The following is a 19,440-nucleotide window of genomic DNA, read 5'->3' on the forward strand; positions in this document are numbered from 1 at the left end:
ACAATAAACAAATTTTTCTATGAAGACTGACTGTTGGACACAATATTCCTTTTTGCAGGGATGTTTCAAATATGAGTGTGAAAATAGCAATGACCCATGCTTAAGACCAAACTGGATGATCTGTGACCTAACCCCATTCCTTTCCCAGATGTAAACTCTGAGACTCTCACAAACATGCTCATCAAGCTCCTTCAGTTAAAACCTATTTTTCTTCCACACTCGTGACCTGTGGCTCTACCTAATCAGCCTGGACTCCTACTCCATGGTCCTCAGGAATGTGTCTCATCATGGTCTCTACCTAATCAGCCTGTAATCCTACCCCATGGTCCTCAGGAATGTGTCCCACCTCATGGTCTCTACCTAATCAGCCTGTAGTCCTACCCCATGGTCCTCAGGAATGTGTCCCACCTCATGGTCTCACTTACTAAAAGAAAACAGAGTTCCTTAGAAACCCTTCACACTCTAGCAGCAAAATTCCTCCATGAGACTACTGTTGAAGACACTTGGCTGCTACCCTCTCTTGAGAAGCCCACACCTACGTCTTAGGTGGACACTGCCCTTTTCCTACAGGCGTCCTCTCCCCTAAAGCCAAAGCTTAAACCTATGTGAAAACCTTTTCTTAATAAGCTCCAACTCTGCTTCGAAAAGAAGTATGAAACAATAACAAAGGAAGAGCCAACAGTCATTGTGTAGAGATGTTCCAGTTGCTGGCCCAGTGACAGATTCTGACAGCTTTTAAAGACTCCTGCATGGGTAAGGACTGCCCTATGAATGGGCACAGCCTGTGCATTTCCCCTGCAAACCACATAAGAGTGCATCAAAATCACATAAGCAGAACCCACATTACATAGCTCGTCTTCTCATTCCATCAGATCTCTCTTGCCATGTCTTGTCATTTTTACTTTTCCGAAGTGTTACTAATCCCCAGAACTCTTTACCGAGCCAAGACAACCTACGCTTTTTCACTAATCCTGGGTCCTCATGCAAAGGATGCTTTTGTTACAATCAATCATATTCTTGGGCAGTCGCCATGCCAAAGTCTAATTAGAGGGCCATTTGAATAAATTCTAATCATATTAACTAAATCATTTTCAAAAGTTTGTAAAACAGTATTTATTCAGCATCTATTATATACACAGCACCAAAGGTACTACAAAAAAAATAAAATTAAATTAAAAAAAACACATTATTGTCAAGAATTTTGTATTTCAAACAGAAAGGTACAGCCACAGGCAGTACTCTAATTACTGCCTCATCCACTGACTCCTGTAGTGATCTAAAAAGGATTTTTTAAAAAAGTGTGTGGGGGGAGGCATAGTACTGTATTTAGACAAAAAGCTACTATCACTGACCAAACATAACGTCATGAAAGCCACTTCAATAAAGTGCTAGAACAATCCAGATAAGCATAGGCAGACGTATGCATGCATGCATGCATGTATGTATGTATGTATGTATGTATGTATGTATGTATGTCTTCCATTTCCTCCTGACTCAGCCTCAGAGGGTTTACATTTATAGAAATGCACCCATTCTCCAGAGGCTAGGTTTTCAGCATGTAATTCTTCATCACAGCCCCTGTGAGCCTTTCCATTCTGGGGTGCTGACTACAATGCCTGTGCTTTCCTTCTTGGTCTTATTTAGAGTCTTTTCTCTTCTTGGTCTAAGCTAAGATTCTGTCCATTTCTTTCATTTGTTGTTTATTCCACAGCTTTCCTGCTTGGTTTAATTACACTGCGTCCTTACTTCACTCCTGCAGACCTTGGTTTTGCTTGTTCCTCAGTGTCCTCCCAATACGAGTGTCTCTAGCCATGGGCGTCCTCCTTAGGATCGCCTGTGCCGTGCCTGTAGCTTTGGAACACTGTTCTCATTCTCATCTGGCTGAAGATGTTTGGTTTCCATTTTGAGTTCTTTGAGCCGCTACTTGTGTGAGGAGTACTGTTGAATTTCTACATATTTATCTTTTCCACTTTTCCCTCTGGCACTGCTCTCTAGTTTCACCCCATCATGGTGACAAAAGACATCATGTGATTCCTAAATCCGTTAGGATTTGTACATAGCTTAATATGGGGTCTGTTCTAGAAAATGATCTGCGCACATCACGCGGCTGTTGAGGGAACATCATGTAGGCTGTCGGGCTCCTGCGGATTAGTGTCCACTCCAAGTCCGGCATTTCTTCACTGCGCTTCCATCCGGATGACCCACCCACTGTCGAAAGTGAGGTGCTGAAACCCCCAGTGTTTGTATTGTCCTCTACTTCTCTTCCAACCTGTTATCACCTCCCTATATTAGGAATGCTGACATGGGTACATACATGTTTACAAATGCTGTGTCCTCTTCATGAACTGAAGGTTTCCTATGTCCACTTCTTTGAGCCATGCAGTGTGTAGCCTCCATAGCCAAAGCTTACAACTACCAAAAAGATCCTTCTTTCTTCTCTAAACACTGCTTAGCGTTTCCAGTGTAGTTCAGAAAATAACTTCTCAGCAAGATGAATGGGATCTTAGAATTTAACTCTGCCTGCTTCTAATCTTTGTATTCAGAATGAAAATGCCAGCCACATAACTGCTGATCTTCTGAGGCCCCCTAGTGCTCAGGACGCAGACACTTTGGCAATCCAAACACGATGACATTTCAGAACACCTGTAAGCTGTTAATGGCAGAATTAACCGGTAACCCATTAAAAAAAAATCCCTTGAGGACATCAATTACACAGATGACATGAAAAGGGTCTGTAAGACTGCAAAGCCAACTTTCAGAAGACAAATAAAGGCCCAGAACATCCTAAACAATGCTAACTAACAGCTTTCTAAGATTATGGTAACTGCGTTTTCTCTTACTCCTCATGTGCTGGCTCACACCTATAATCCCAGTACTCGGGAAGCTGAGGTAGCATGAGTTGGAGGGCCAGCCTCGGATACGTAGTGAGACCCTACCAAGACCCAAGCTTAATGTGGCACCACATAACACTCAAAATATTGAAAGATTTAAATGACAACACGTTATGATCGTGTCTTTTATTTATTGATTTTACCTGTACAGGTGTTTTATCTACAAGTTTATCTGTACACCCCTTGCATGCCTGGTACACAAGGAGGCCAGATGAGGCCATCAGATCACCTGCAACTGGAATTACAGACAGTTGTGATGTCATGTGACAGCTGCCATGTGGGTGCTGGGAATACAGGCATGCACCATCACACCTAGTTAGTCTGTGGCATTTCTATCCTCTTAATAGTGCTGGGTGGAAACCCTTCATCCTCGTGTGTGTGTGTGTGTGTGTGTGTGTGTGTGTGTGTGTGTGTGTGTGTGTGTGTGTGTCCCTTTTCTCTTATCTCCTCCTCAAAGCAGGAGAAACTTCTCTAACTTCAAATGTTAGTCAAAGGGCACCGAGAACCTTGCTCAGGCTCTTACTGGCTTCCTGTTGATGACAGTCTTGACACAGGTTCTCATCTCATCTACCGCCCCAAACTCTTAATGCTCCCTCCTCAGCGACCCAAGTGCTGGGATTACGAGTGTGCGTCACCATGCCTGGCTAGACAACCTCCCTTCTCCACTACAATGAACAGCCTGGCCTTCAGGTTAGGTCTATAAGTTGCTCAGATGTCTGCCTGTGGGTTGGGCAGGGAGTTTAACAGGGCAAGAGAATGACACATCACATTCTCCAACACCAGCTATAAGCTAACATTGACTCCCTGAGTCTAGCATCTATATCCAAAATTGCATGATAATTCAGAGAAGGAAAAAGCAGAATCAATTTATTATCCCAACAATAAAACTTAGACAAGAGTGGCGCACACCTTTAATCCCAGCACTCGGGAGGCAGAGCCAGGCGGATCTCTGTGAGTTCGAGGCCAGCCTGGGCTACCAAGTGAGCTCCAGGAAAGGCGCAAAGCTACACAGAGAAACCCTGTCTCGAAAAACCAAAAAAAAAAAAAAAAAAAAAAAAAAACTTAGACAAGATTTAGGGTTATTTCTTTAGTAACATAACTCCCTTTTCTGTGTTTCCTGAGAGGAAAGGGAATGGAACAGTCCCCAAGGGTCAGTCACGGCATGCTGTACAGTGACGAGAGCCACAGCCAATGGGAACACAATGGTAGCTCAGGGCACTGGTTTTTTATTTTACCCATTATTTCAGGCAATGCCTCTTTATCTTCAAGTGAGAAACGACTTATCTGAACATACAGAGTATGTCTTTATGTCATCCATCAAATCACATCCTGAATGAAGTTTTCCATGCTATTGCCAAAGTCATACAAAGTTTATTGCATTTGATAGGAAAAAGCCTTCCTCTGGTTCAAAATGCATCTGAAGCTCCTCTTCAAACTTTAAATATACTTTAGATGTATTCAAAATTATATCATAAGGCTATATAAAACTCATGAGCAATTTCTGAATAAATATTTGCTTTGGGATTGACTTGTAAATAATTTTATTATAGTAAAGTTGTGGGTTCTTTTTAAACTGGACATCTGACACATGCATGTGCATACACACAAATTTGGCATGAAAATGAAAGCACAACTAACATTCTGCCTTTAACTCATGCACACAAATAATATTCACTAACACTGGTTCCAGAACACACGATCCAGTTAAAATAGTTCATTGGACTCAACACAGTTCCCATCAGCACTCATCAGGAATGTGTATATAAGATGACTCGAATTTCACCTAGTATTCAGGATTTTTGTTTTGTTTTTAATTGTCTTGAAGCTACTTATTAGTATGGGGTTTTGATGTGGGAAAAATAACTCACTGGTAAATTAAAAAAAAAAACATGGTAACCCTGTACTGTCATGTTCAAAATGCGTAAGAGAACAGTGTAGGGTGATTCCAAAAGGAAGGAAGCACAGACACCATGGAGTACGACAGGCCTGTGTTAAACTTCAACAGCAGAAAGTGTAAACAGGGGAGCACACAGAACTTCTACGGTCCTCCACCGTGTCTGAAATTTTAAAGGATTCCTAGGTGTTGTATCCCACACACCTGTACCCAAACACTTGGGAGGTGGAGTTAGGAGGCAGAAACAGGAGGATCAAGAATTGTCCATATAGAAAGTCTGAGGACAGCCTGGGGCTACATGAATGAGGCCACCTCAAGAAAGCAAGCCGGGCAGGGCAGAAAGGAAGAAACAGAATTTACAGAGGATAAACATTTTCTTAGCATTCTGAACTCAGTAAGAGAAAAAAACACACAAGAACCACACCACATAATAAATGTACAAGTTACAGTGTTCTAGTCAATCCTACCACAGGTTCTAAAGAGATGAAGGTCACCAGGGATTCATGACATTTTACAACATTGACTTTTAAAGATTGAATAATGCCATGTTTAGTTTCAAGTCAACTTACCAAGACAGGAGTACAAACCCTGACTTATCCAAGCTAATATGGCAAGAGTTATCAGATCACCAAAACTAGCAGCAATGGGTGTGGCCACGTTGTCAGGGTTTATGCCTGTCTTCTTTGAGCCAACGATAACTCCAACCATTATTATTCCTAGGAGAAAGAACACCGGTTACTTCTGATGCTGCCTCAGAAGATCCAGTCCCCAAACACTGAAATACACAGCCTGGAGAAAAAGCACACCAGTTCCAGTTAGAATGTTCAAATAAATTTATAAAGCAAACAAAATACTTTACTGTAACCCCTTTGGCAAAATGCCCTTCAGCAAGCTGCAAGAGATCCCAGAAGAATATCATCCGCTCAATGTTGCATTTACTGTAAAATTATGTTAAAACTAAAATTTTGAATTTAATGAGGCATATGCTTTAAATGTAATACATATATATCAAACCACAGATTTCATTTTAACCCTTGAAGAATGAAAACACTAAAAAGAGAAATCCTATTTATATGCATAGCAATAAAACAAATACACTCATATATGGTAACTAAAAATGCTTCATCTTATTGTCTACAGTGAAGTGCTAGGGAGCAGGAATGAGAGGCCTAACTTAACATTAATGAAGTGGCTGGGCAGTGGTGGTGCACGCCTTTCCAGTACTCGGGAGGCAGAGCCAGGCAGATCTCTGTGAGTTCAAGGCCAGCCTGGTCTACAGAGAGAGATCCAGGACAGGCACCAAAACTACACAGAGAAACCCTGTCTTGAACGACAAACAAACAAAAATTAGTGCAGCCATAATAGGCTGCAGACTAACAATACTGGGACTAGGCCTCACTATTACAATAACCAGGAGAAACCACAAATTATACCCTGCAGAGAACCAATCAGAATTGAGACAAACAAGTACTAAATGCTCTAGGACATAAAAAATAGCTTACGGCCGGGCGGTGGTGGCGCACGCCTTTAATCCCAGCACTCGGGAGGCAGAGCCAGGCGGATCTCTGTGAGTTCGAGGCCAGCCTGGGCTACCAAGTGAGTCCCAGGAAAGGCACAAAGCTACACAGAGAAACCCTGTCTCGAAAAACCAAAAAAAAAAAAGAACTTCTAAAAAATAAATAAATAAAAAATAAAAAATAGCTTACACAGCCGGGCGGTGGTGGCGCACGCCTTTAATCCCAGCACTCGGGAGGCAGAGCCAGGCGGATCTCTGTGAGTTCGAGGCCAGCCTGGTCTCCAAAGCGAGTTCCAGGAAAGGCGCAAAGCTACACAGAGAAACCCTGTCACGAAAAACGAGGAAAAAAAAAATAGCTTACACGATCAGTATATAGGTTGCCAATTTCCTTGCAGCAACACTAATACCAACACTGTTAGACAAAACTTCTGTTGCCTCACTCCGGCCCGATCAGGAGTTCAACCCCCATCTGAATCTGGAATTCCCCTACACCCCCATCCTGTACTCCTTAAAAACCCTGCCATAACTGACCTCAGTGCTCTCCCTATCCGACTGCTGTGCTGGAATGGACAGGAAGCCCAAGCTCTAGCTTGCAATAAAGGCTCTTTGCTTTTGCATATGAACTCATATGAACTCAGACTCAACAAGTGCACACCTTTAATCCCAGCACTTGGGAGGCAGAGGCAGGCGGATCCCTGAGTTCAAGACCAGCCTGGTCTACAGGGTGAGTTCCAAAACAGCCAGGGCTACACAAAGAAACCCTGTCTCAAAAAAAAATTAGATAAATAGATAGGTAGATAGATAGATAGATAGGTAGATAGATAGATAGGTAGGTAGGTAGGTAGGTAGGTAGGTAGGTAGATAAATAGATAGGTAGATAGGTAGATAGAGCAGCTAGAACTATCCAGACCTGATGGCTCATGCGTTAGATCACAAACAACATTTGGGAGGCAGAGGGAGGGAGATCTTGTGAGTTTGAGGCCATCCTGGTCTACATAGAGCACTCCAGAATGGCCAGGGCTACACAGAGAAACCTTATCTCAGAAAACCAAGCTAAAAAAACATAGTAAACACTGAGCTTCAATGACTACATCCCACAACATACAAGGTGCCTCGTATAGTGCTCATATCAATAAATATAAAGAAGACAATTCAATGTAAATTCTAATGTAGTTAATTTTTATTTGGGGGTGGTATTGAGACAAGATTTCTGTATAGCCCTGGCTGTCCTGGAACTGACTCTGTAGACCAGGCTGGCCTCTAACTCACAGAAATCCTCCTGTCTCTGCCTCCCATGTGCTGGAATCAAAGGTGTACACCATCACTGCCCAGCTCAGTTAATTTTTAACTTCTGTTTTTTAACATATAACCATAAATATGCTATGTTAAGCATAAACACAAGGTTATATTTATATTGTCACTTAAAGTTTGGGGTGTTTTAATGTGCATACTTGTGTGTCTGTGTGACAGAGTACACGTGAGTGCAGGTGTCCTCAGAGGCACTTGGTGTTGGATTCACCCTTTACCCTGGGCTGTAATCACAGGCAGTTGTGGGCTGCCTCATGTGGGTTCTGGGAACTGAACTCAGGTCCTCTGGGAGTGCAGGAAGTACCCTCAACCAATAATTTAAATGAGGGATTGCTTTTGAAACTGAGAGTTCCTAGAAATCTTGTGACAGGCCAGAAAGTCCAGGTGATTTCCAGGAAGGCCTTTCTTAACTCTTAGGGAAAACAGTGAGCCATTGTACTGTTCTTATTGAAGACTGAGCCAGAGCACATATGGCCAAGGAGACAACCTCAAAACCCTGTTCTCCACTGTGTTTACAAATAATGGAATAAACCAGGTGTTGACGGTGCATGCCTTTTATCCCAGCACTCAGGAGACAAAGGCAGGTGGATCTCTATGAGTTTGAGGCCAACCTGGCCTACAGAGCTATTTCCTGGACAGCCAGAAACCCTGTCTTGAAAAACCAAATAAATAAATAAATAGTAACATAAAAATACATCTGAACTAAGATTATATAAAGTTCATGTGGCCATTTTCATCATGAACAAATACCATTTTAAAAGTCACCATCCTGGAGGCAGGTGCAGAGATCCACAGCCAAACACTAGGCGGAGTTTGGGAATCCTGTGGAGGAGGAGAAAGGAGTGTAGGAGCCAGAGGGGTCAAGGACACCATGGGAAGGCTCACACAGTCCACTAACCTGGGCCCATAAGGGCTCGGCTCACAGAGACTGATCTGACAACCAGGGAGCCTGCATGAGACTGGCCTAGGCCCTCTACATACATGTTACAACTGTGTAGCTTGGTCTTCTTGTGGGAATCCTAACAGCAGGAACAGGGGCTGTCTCCGACTCTTTTACTGGCTTTTGGGACCCTACTCCTCATACTGGGTTGTCTTGCACAGTCATAATACATGGGGAAGTGCTTAGTCTTACTGCAACTTGATATGCCATGTTTTGTTGATGCTCACAGTAGACCTGCCCTTTCCTGGATGGAGATGGAAAAGGAGGAGATTGGGAAATGGGGGAAAGGGATTGGGACGGGAGTATGGGAGGGGGGGTGGGGGGGTGGCTGTGGCCAGAATGTAAAATAAATAGATGAATTTAAAAAAAGTCACCATCCTGGGAAATCAAGCCTTTTATTAAAAATTTAAAAACTGCCAAGCAGACACTCACAAGCTCACCTACCCTGCAGAAGCGACGCAATGAAGGCGGTTGCCACACTGCTAGAGCACAGAAGGATGGAATGGCTGAGGTAATACTTCCCTTCTGGAATCCAGCCCAATATGATCGCTGCCACGGCCGCTAAAAAACCAACCACTGTGGCCTGGACCTAAAAATAGTTTGTAAAATCCAGATCAGTGATTTTTAAAACATTACCTTTTCATTAGTTAATCATTACAAGATAGAAGTGCTGTGCATGGTAACGGAACTGCCTTCATTTTAAAGAGGTTAGTGAATTTGAGTTTTAATAGCACTTAATGTTAGTATTCGGGCATCTGTACTGTATAGGACCTCAGGGTCCTGACAGGATATGTCCTCGGCTGCAAACACTAAGAGCATCCCCTGTGTGCACTTGTTACATTCCTTTATAAAAGGTGGGCCTTGCCCACCTCCCATCTCTTTCTCTTCCCCGGGGACAGGCCTCTGCCCCCTTCTCTTCTTCTCTCCTCAGCTCTTGTCTCCCCAATAAACCCTCCATGTGAGTTCTGTTGTGTGGCGTGACTCTGGGGCTCCTCCACTCCAACCTGCCGAGGTCACCTTCACCATTTTAAAATAAATTACAATACTTAGGACAGTGGCCTCTCAAATTGCCCCAATCTACGGCAACAGGTGTGGAATGTGGGACCACATGGTTTTTGTTGATTTTGCTGTTGAGACAGTCTCACTATGCAGCCCTGGAACTCACTATGTAGACCAAGCTGACCTCCAACTCACAGGGATCTGCCTGCCTCTGCCCCCACAGACTGAAGGTCCAGATGGCTGTGAGCCACCTGGTGAGTGCTGAGAAGTCCTCTGGAAGAACAGCACATCTCTTAGCTGCTGAGCCATCTCTCCAGGTCTGTCCTAACCCAGCACTCCACATTCATCTTCACAAGCATTGCTGGTGAAGCTTCATGCAGAGAATAACCTTTCTCCTACCCCAGCCCGCAGCCACATCTTCTCCTCTTTCTTTGGTCTGTGGCAACCACTCCAACCAACCACTGCCTCACTGGTTGGGCAGCTGTTGTGTCTTAATGGATCTGTCCAAGGTCCCTGTTTATCACACATCCTTGGGGGAGGAAGCCAAAGAGGCATTGAATTTTGGCAACTAGGACCAGAACATTCCTGGCCATCTCTGGCAACCATCCTAAACAACAGTTGCAAAAGAGGCTGGCAAGGGAGGGTGGAGACTACGGGACGACAGAATGCCAAAGGCTGAGGTGGGGACTGTCACAGTGACCTGTATAGATCACTCATGACAGTCATGGCTTCAGTGTTCAGTATTTAAATCAATATATTTTTGCTTTCTTGATTTGTTAGGAATTCTATTGATTTATAAAATTTTGGAAGGGTTTTGTGTTTTTCTTGTTACTAGGGACAAACTTCTTGTATGTTAGGCAAGCACTCTCCCACTGATATGCTGATATTCCTACCTAGTCCAGTCCGGAAATGTTTTTACCAGCCCACCTAGATTCCTACATGGTCAAGTGGAAATGTTCTTAGACTGTTCTAACAAAATACTAGGACTGAAAGGACAGAACTGAAGCCCAGAACAGTTATGTAAATTAACAAAGGCTCTACAGCTGGTTTATGTTAGAGGCGAGGTTAGGGCTCAGACTTTCTTAGTTCCATTCCTACAACTTAGAATAACTGCACAGATATGAAAAGGCCTTTATTTCAGGAACTCTTTTGTCCTTGAAATGCAATGCATGAAATTATATTCCCACAACCATGTTCTCAATCTTATGGCCTAGCTGAACTAACATTCAAATGAGTACATATTCCTGCTGCTCACGCTAGCTGAAGTCATTTACTTAAGAGTCAGGAGAGAACAGATGAAGAGGCAGAAACGCCGCAGAGCAGAAGGAGCCACAGAAGATACATAATCCCTGGTTCATTATGTATGTTACTGAGAACTGAATGGACTTATTAATGTCAACAATGGCAACATTACCTAAGGAAAATCAACATGAACAAATGGGTGACCACAATATCCAGGAAAGAACTCAGTTTAATTAAGCAACTAATGTGTGGATCTCTGTGAGTTCGAGGCCAGCCTGGTCTGGTCTACAGAGTGAGTTCCAGGACAGGCTCCAAAGCTACACAGAGAAACCCTGTCTCTAAGACAGACAAACAAACAAACAAAACAACAACTAAAGAAGGCAGTCTTGTATTGTGTTCCTGTAGACCCAGGGAAGATTAATTTGAACCCAGAAGTTTGAGATCAGACTGAGAAACAGTGATATCAACTCAAAACCAAAAATTAATACAAACAAAACACAAAAAGCAGGGCATGATGCCAGGCCTCAGAAACTGAATCAGGAGCATTTTTGTCTGAGTTTAAAGTCACCCTGAGCAACACTGGAAATCTGTCTCAAAAATAATAAAGATGAGGCTAGAGATGGGGATCAGCTGGAGTGCTCCCTTAGGATACACGGGCTCTGGTTCAATCCCCATCACCACATAAACCAGGACTGGTGATGAGCGTCTGTAATCCCAGCACTCAGGAGGCAGGAGAATCAGAAATCCAAGGTCATCCTCACCTACATAAAAAGTTTAAGACCAGCCTGGGATACATGAGATCCTGTCTCCCCCCAAAAATCAGTCATAAATAAGAGTAGAGAGATAGCACAGCACATGTGGTGGTCTAAATGAGAATGGCCTCCACAGGCTCATATACTTGAGGGCTTAGTCACCCATTAATGGAACTGATCAGGAAGGATTAGGAAGTGTGGCCTTACTGGAGGAGGTGTGTCACTGGGAGAGGATACTGAGATGTCCAAAGCCCTCGTCAGTCCCAGTCTCTCTCCACTGCTTGCAGATCAGGATGGAAAGCTCTCAGCTAAAGCACTATTCCTGCCTGCCTGCAGCCATGATGATCATGACTAAGCCCCCAATTAAAGCTTCCTTTTGTAAGAGTTGCCTTGGTCATGGTGCCCCTTCATAGCACTAGAACAGTGACTAAGACAGTACTGAATGAATTCTTAACCATTTGTATAAATATTAATGCAAAAGCTGACTCTATTACAGCCAAGGTGTACTTGCATGGTTTTCAGTACTTACACTGTTTTACATTTGGAAGAAGCTGATCAGTTTCTAGAAATAGAGTAACTTTCAAAGGCCATGGGCATCAACTGATGTCATCACCTTTTCAGGGTATTGTTTTAGTGTCTCATGAAACAAATGGTAAATTTCACACCCAAGATCTATGAATAAATGTGTCACTTACCTGCTTTAAAGCCAAGTTGCCAATGATTAGATTCCACTTTTCAATGGGTGAGTCCATCTTCCCAACATTTACCTGTTAAGGAGGATATTAGCATCACTCTATTGTCTGCTCTATTTAAACAAAACCCAAATCTTAAAGCACAAACACACCTTTAGTAAATCTGTTGTGTGTGATGGGCAGTGGTAGCACACACACTTTTGATCCCAGCTCTCGGGTGGCAGATCAGGCAGATCTCTGTGAATTCGAGGCCAGCCTGGTCTACAGAGTGAGTTCCAGGACAGTCAGGGCTACACAGAGAAACCCTGTCTTGAAAAACAAAAAACAAAACAAAACAAATCTGCTGCTTGCAGCCTGTGTTAGAACATTCTGAACTCACCACCAGCCGGCTATCTGGCTTGGCGACAAGTTGTAGTCATCCATCTACTGGCAGATGTTATAACTACATCAATTACCATCCTCACATGCCAAATTTGATATAATGAGGCCCAACAGAAATAATGCTATAATTTTGAGCTGTTAGTACATAAATCCATAGCATAAAACTAACATAATCCAAAGAGTTATTGGCCAAAGAGCAAGATATAAACAAATCATTCATGTGTACATAATTCTGTATTTGAATCATGAGTATAATTATTAGCAGTAAGAATTCATTCAGGGGGGCTGGAGAGATGGTTCAGTGTTTAAGAGCACAGACTGTTCTTCCAAAGGTCCTGAGTTCAATTCCCAGCAACCACATGGTGGCTCACAACCATCTGTAATGATATCTGGTGCCCTCTTCTGGCCTGCAGGGACACATGCAGACAGAACACTGTATACTTAATAAATAAATATTTTAAGGGGGCTGGAGAGATGGCTCAGAGGTTAAGAGCACTGATTGCTCTTCCAAAGGTCCTGAGTTCAATTCCCAGCAACCACATGGTGTCTCACAACCATCTGTAATGAGATCTGGTGTCCTCTTCTGTATACATAATAAATAAATAAATCTTAAAAAAAAATTCAATCAGTTCGCAGATTTTTATTATATACTACCAGTTATCAAAACATATATATATGTTTCTGGTAACTGGAAGACTACTTTCCTAAATAAGGTTAATAATATTCACATATTCTATTGCTCTGCAATCCAGATAATTTTCTCAATTACTCGGGATTAAATATATATATTTTAAATATATATTTATTATTTATAAATGTTTATTATTTATAAATATTTATTAATAAATAATTGTTAAATATATATACATAAATTTATATCCAAATTCCCCAAGTCTTTGTAATGTAGTTGTTTGGAAAGCAGTGGACAATCATTAGCAATACACACATACACATTTATAAATATATTACACTGGGTTAGATTTTAATTATCTATCATCTAGTCATGGAAGATTTTCAAATGTTATTAAAACATCTGGAGCCAGTGAGATGGCTCAGCAGTGAAGCTGCTCACTGTCCAAGCCTGGCAACTGAAACCTGACTCCTGGAAGCCACATGGTAGGGGGGGGAGAGGGATGCCTCCTGCAAGCTGTCCTGACACACACACACACACACACACACACACACACACACACACAACAAATGTTATAAAGCACACACAAGGGCCTGGGCTCGATGTCCAGCACCACAGAAACACATAAAATCATATTTACAGGTAGTTTTAATCATGGACAGACTAGCGCTGTGCCACATCAATATGTCATCTCTTCAGCTTAGAAACCATTTTTTATTCTGCAATCTCCCTCTGGACTTTGACCTCAAAGTATCCAGCTAATGCAAATACTGAGGTTTCTCAGTGCTTTAGAATAACTATTCATGCAGTCTTTATAGATTGATTATTGATTCAATCATGTCTGTGGCTCTAACAATCTGGGCTCTATTCAAGAAAGCAATGTTTAAAGAGTGAATCCACCTCAGATTTAGAGCTGAGGAGGCAGGCAAAGATTAGTGTGCATTTTCGGTAACCCACTAAAAAAGGTGCTGATGGCTGCAGTTAGCAATCTGAGCAACTCCATGAAAAAGCATTAGACATAAAGCCTCTGCAGTCATTAATAGGGAGCAGAGACACACATGTATTAGGGCCTACAGAGATCAAGGACGGCAGAGAGACAGAATGAGACCACTCGCTTAGGGAATCAGTAGCAGATTCACTTGGTACCATCACTATCCACCTCTTCCAAGGCAGGACCTACATTCCACAAAATTCCTGTCCATACAACAACCAGGTTATTGCATGACAAGAATTACCTAAAATTGGGGAAATACAAGAGAAAGGAGAAGCCATGATTTTTGGAAGGCAGTCAGAAATAATGGGCATCCAGACATTCCCTTGCCACATTCACACGGCTCTCTCCCCGACCCAGCGCTTAGGCTGTTTCTCTGGTCACCCCACCAGCAACCATCACATTATCACAGGTCCATAAACTACACACAGCTTATGAGGTCACGGATCCTAGAGATGAACCTACTTCTGGCACTTTCCTGAGCCAGTATAATTCCTAACTGTACTCCAAAGAGTTACCCTTATAGCCACAGAGAAGTGTAGAAGATTCTTGTGCGGCAGAGACCATTACAGGAAACCATACAATTGTCAAAAATGCAGAGAACAACTGGCCATAGGGTACCCAGCCCCAACGGATCCATCTACAACACAACTGACCCCAGGGACAGACTCAGGGACCACCAAAGAGGAGGTGAAAGGTTGTAAGAACCAGAAGAACGAAGTCTGCTGTGGGGTGGTGTCTTCTAGAAAGGACAAGGAAGCTACATCCATGAAATCTTGACAACATGGCTGCCTAGACAACCTGAACAATTCTATTACCAGCTGCTATCACAATGTAGATAGGGGGAGTCGTACAGGGCCTCACCCCTAGACGTAGAGGCACAACAAGTACCAACTGCTGAGAGAAGGAAAATCAGTCTTCCAGGGATGAGTCTCCCGATTGGTTATTCAGTACCAAGTGGTCAGCCCTGGAAACATGTACATCCAGGAAATACTGAAAGGCTTCAGTAAGCTGTGTTTCTGTGTGTGTTTATACGTCTACGTAACAACAAGGGTTAAAGAGGAGGAGTCCATGGGCCTGGAGAGATGGCTCAGCGGTTGGGAGCACCGGCTGCTCTTCCAGAGGACACAGGTTCAATTCCCAGCACCACATGGCAGCTCAAGACTGTCCGTAACTCCAGCTCTGACACCCTCACACTGACAGACATGCAGGCCAAACACCAATGCATATTTAAATTTAAAAAAAAAAAGAGGAGACCATGAATTTAGGAGGAAGTATGGGTGGGGGCAGACATAGGAGGGGATAGAAGGAAGAAAAAGGAAAAAAATATTTCAATTAAATATTTTTAAACCTTTAAATTATGAAAAAGAGCAAAGGAAAAGAAATGAAAAGCAGGCGAAAAAGAACAAAAGACGTGAGAGCAGCAACAGAGAGTGGAGACGGTGAGGTTCGGGCTGTTCCGAGAAGTCACTAGCGTGGAGTGACTTTACCAGCGACAGTCTGAGGACGACAAACTCATTCTCCCATGTGTGAGATCAGCCTCTCTAGGTGACGACTATGACCACAGCTCAGTGCCACTAGCTAGCACTTTTCCATCTACTGACTAGTTGTTTTACCCTTTTCAGGTAATGAGAATGTGGAGTGACTACTCGCCAATCTTCTGTCATTCTCTGGCAATTAGCTCTAGGTCCCACCGACTTCACCACATCCACTGGTGCCACCATAATCCAAATCAACACCACCTTTAGCCTACATTATAGCAACAGACTGGACACTTTGCCCATGTGTCAACCCAACAGTCAAAACAATCAGTTAAGACTGCCTATTAGGTCACATCACTCCTCTGCTCAAAGCCTTCCTACGGGACCCAACTCACAGAGCAGCCAAGTTCTTACGGCAGGCCACCAGACCTTGGTCAGCTGGCCCCTGGCTAGCTCGCCAACCTCGTGTTCTAAGATCTCCCCTCTCACACCTGGCCCCAACCCCAGGGGCTTCCAGTGCCATTTAACACAAGGCCTCTTAAACCACAGTGCACTTTGTACCAACCTCTGGAGAACATGTTTAACTTTTTCAGAATGCATTTTACGTTGTGCGTGCTGTGCTGCATGTAAGTAAGTATGTGCAGCACGGGACGCAGGGCTCAAAGGTCAGAGGAGGGCACCCTAGTCCCCAGAAACTGGAGCTCCAGACACCAGTTTGGAAACTGTTTTACAAACAACCTGGAGTTGTGAGCCACCATGTGGGTGCTGGGAACCTGCCTCAGGTCCTCTGCAAGAGCAGCCAGTGCTTGCAATCGCTGAGCCATCTCTCCAGCCCCTAGAGAGTCAATTTTAAAACAGGTTACTAGCTGCTCATTGGCTCAGTAGTTTTGGAATGGTTCCAAAATTTACACTTCTAATAGGCTGCTGGTGCTGACATTAAAATACAATACTTCAACAAATGCCCACCTTAGCCAGGATATGGTGGTGGTGCACACCTTTAATCCCAGCACTAGGGAGGCAGAGGCAGAAAGATCACTGAGTTCAAGGATTGTCTGGTTTACAGAGAGAATTGCAGGACAGTCAGACCTACACAGAGAAACTCTGTTTCAAAAGTAAAATGGGCTGAAAGGCGATGGTTCAGCAGTTAAGAGCACATTACAGAGGACCAGAGTTCTGTTCCCAGCACCCACATCAGGCAAATGAGACGCACTCTTCTGGCTTCCAAGGGCACCTGCATACACATGGCATGCCTCCACAGACTCTCACACACAGGAACACTATCCACCCAGCATATCGACAACAATTTAGCCTCTGTCCCTTTGCATAGTCTGGAATGTTCCTATCTCAGCCCCAGACCCCCACTTTCTTATTTCATTTACATTATGACTGAAATATCTGTAGTGACACAATTCAATCTCTGCTCCATCCCTCTCTTCCTCCCTTGACCCATCTTCTCCAGGGTCCCACTATGTAGGAATTCAGTATATAGACCAGAATGATCTTGAATTCACAGGATCTAACTGCCTCTGCTAGGATTAAAGGCATGTGCCTCCAAGCCCGACCTAGTGACATAATTCTTAACCTAAGAGCATAGTAACTCGAGCCCTACCTCCGTAAAGACAGGCTCTGGTTGATCCCTCAACTAGGGACCTCAGTGACAGGATTCCTCCTAGTCCTGGGCTTCTACACCATTTTGAAACTCTCCTCTCTAAAATAGGAACAGAAGGGCTGGAGAGATGGCTCAGAGGTTAAGAGCACTGGCTGTTTTTCCAGAGGTCCTGAGTTCAGTTCCTGGCAACCACATGGTGGCTCATAACCATCTATAATAAGATCTGGTGCCCTCTTCTGGCAGGCAGGGGTACATGCAGATAGAACACTATACATAATAAATAAATAAATCTTTTTTAAAAAAAACTCATAAAATAGGAACATAAAACCTGATATATCCAGACTCATGAGGAAAATATTTAGTACAAAATAGAGACACCACAGTAAAACTTTAAAATGATGAAGACCAAGCTGGGGGAGCTTCCTCACACCTGCAATCCCTGCATGCAGGAGGCAGAGGCAGGAGACCGCGGGTGCCAGTCCAGTCTGCTGTACATGCGGAGTTCCAAGTTAGCCAAGGCTTTATCGTGAGACCCTGACTGTCCTAGTTAGGGTTTCTACTGCTGTGATGAAACACCATGACCAGAGCAAGTTGGAGAGGAAAGGGTTGATTTGGCTTATACTTCCACAGCACTGTTCATCACTGAAGGAGGTCAGGACAGAAACTCAAGCAGGGCAGGAGCCTGGAGGCAGGAGCTGATGCAGAGGCCATGGAGGAGTGCTGCTTACTGGCTTGTTCCCCATGGCTTGCTCAGCCTGCTTTCACATAGAACCCAAGACCACCAGCCCAGGGGTGGTAACACCCTCAATGGGCTGGTCTCTGGCCCACTGATCAATAATTATTGAAAAATGTCCTATAGCTGGATCTTATGGAGGCATTCTCTCAATTGAGGTTCCCTCCTTTCAGATGACTCTAGCTTATGTCAAGTTGACATAAAACTAGCCCACACTGTCCTGATACCCATTCCCTCAAGAATAAATAGATTCACCTCTATGAGACTTAACATTAACATGTGGATTAAAGATAGCAAATCTTATTTGAAATATATTTTTCTTTAACTGGATTCCCTATAGCATACCTATTTCAGAACAGAATGGCAGAGCTCATCTATTGTGAGTCTAAACAAATGCTGGACAGGGCTCAAGAACAACAAATGCTCCTAGAACAATTTTCTTTGAGGTAACTGAACCAAAACTTCACTATTCCTGGCAAAGTGGTCAAGCTGCTTAAATGCTTGTATGCTTAACTGCATTTACCAGAACAAAATCCGCTTTGCACCATGTGCAGCAGAAACCACCTTCTAGCTCCCTTCCAGTAACATCTGTCCTCCTCAAATGCTTACACTCGGGATGTTCAAGACCTCTCCTCGGTTACTTCTGGAAGGCACCTCCTGGATTCCGGTCTCAGCAATCCTCATGTTCTTCCTCAAAACCACAATAAAAACCATACATGCTTTTTGTTTTTCCTCTTAAAGGCAAAGGCCAGGGTATAACCAACACACATTCCATCTGGATGCCAAATGACCAAGGGGTAAAACCCAAATTCAGCATGTCAGTCAATGTCACTATTAAATAATGAGGTGCTGGAGTAATGAATGACCATGAAATTTAAATTGTAAGCATTTATCAAAATTTCATTATTAGATTGGTTAAAGAAATCATGTGTGTGTGTGTGTGTGTGTGTGTGTGTGTGTGTGTGTGTGTGTGTGTGGTGTATGCATGGACTTTTGTGTGTGCAGGTGCACAGGCCCGTTATGTGTACATGCTCGCAGAGGCCAGGGCACAACAACTTCAGATGTCGTTCCCCAGGTGTCAACGCAGTTGACCAAACACGCCCGGCTGACTAGCCAGCAAGTCTCGGGGGTTCCCCTGTCTCTGTCTCCCCAGTCCTGGGGTTACAAACGTGCATCACCACATCTGGCTTTTAAAAACCAGGTTCTGGACCCCACACAGATCCATACACTTGCAAGGCAGGTATTCTGCACACTGGGCTACCTTTCTAGCCCTGGAACTTATTTTTTAATTTTTTTAATTTTATTTGTTTTGCCTGCATGTAAGTCTGTGTGAGGGTATCAGATCTTGGAGTTATAGGTAGTTGTTAACTGCCATGTGGG

General features: G+C 43.5%; 1 protein-coding gene across 5 annotated transcripts in view; it reads right to left on the reverse strand.

The window, feature by feature from the left end:
- Slc41a2 (solute carrier family 41 member 2) overlaps positions 1-19,440 on the reverse strand; it is a 123,260-nt gene that overhangs the window by 69,774 nt on the left and 34,046 nt on the right. For all 5 annotated transcript variants that reach the window (XM_037196873.1, XM_028880270.2, XM_028880269.2 and 2 more), the window contains exons 4-6: positions 12,238-12,309; positions 8,994-9,138; positions 5,355-5,501 (exon numbers count right to left, since the gene is read on the reverse strand). In XM_037196873.1, the coding sequence (XP_037052768.1) occupies positions 5,355-5,501; positions 8,994-9,138; positions 12,238-12,309 (364 nt within the window). The remainder of the gene's footprint in view (positions 1-5,354; positions 5,502-8,993; positions 9,139-12,237; positions 12,310-19,440) is intronic.

Source organism: Peromyscus leucopus, chromosome 18 (genome assembly GCF_004664715.2).
Source record: "Peromyscus leucopus breed LL Stock chromosome 18, UCI_PerLeu_2.1, whole genome shotgun sequence".
NCBI classification, from domain to species: domain Eukaryota; kingdom Metazoa; phylum Chordata; class Mammalia; order Rodentia; family Cricetidae; genus Peromyscus; species Peromyscus leucopus.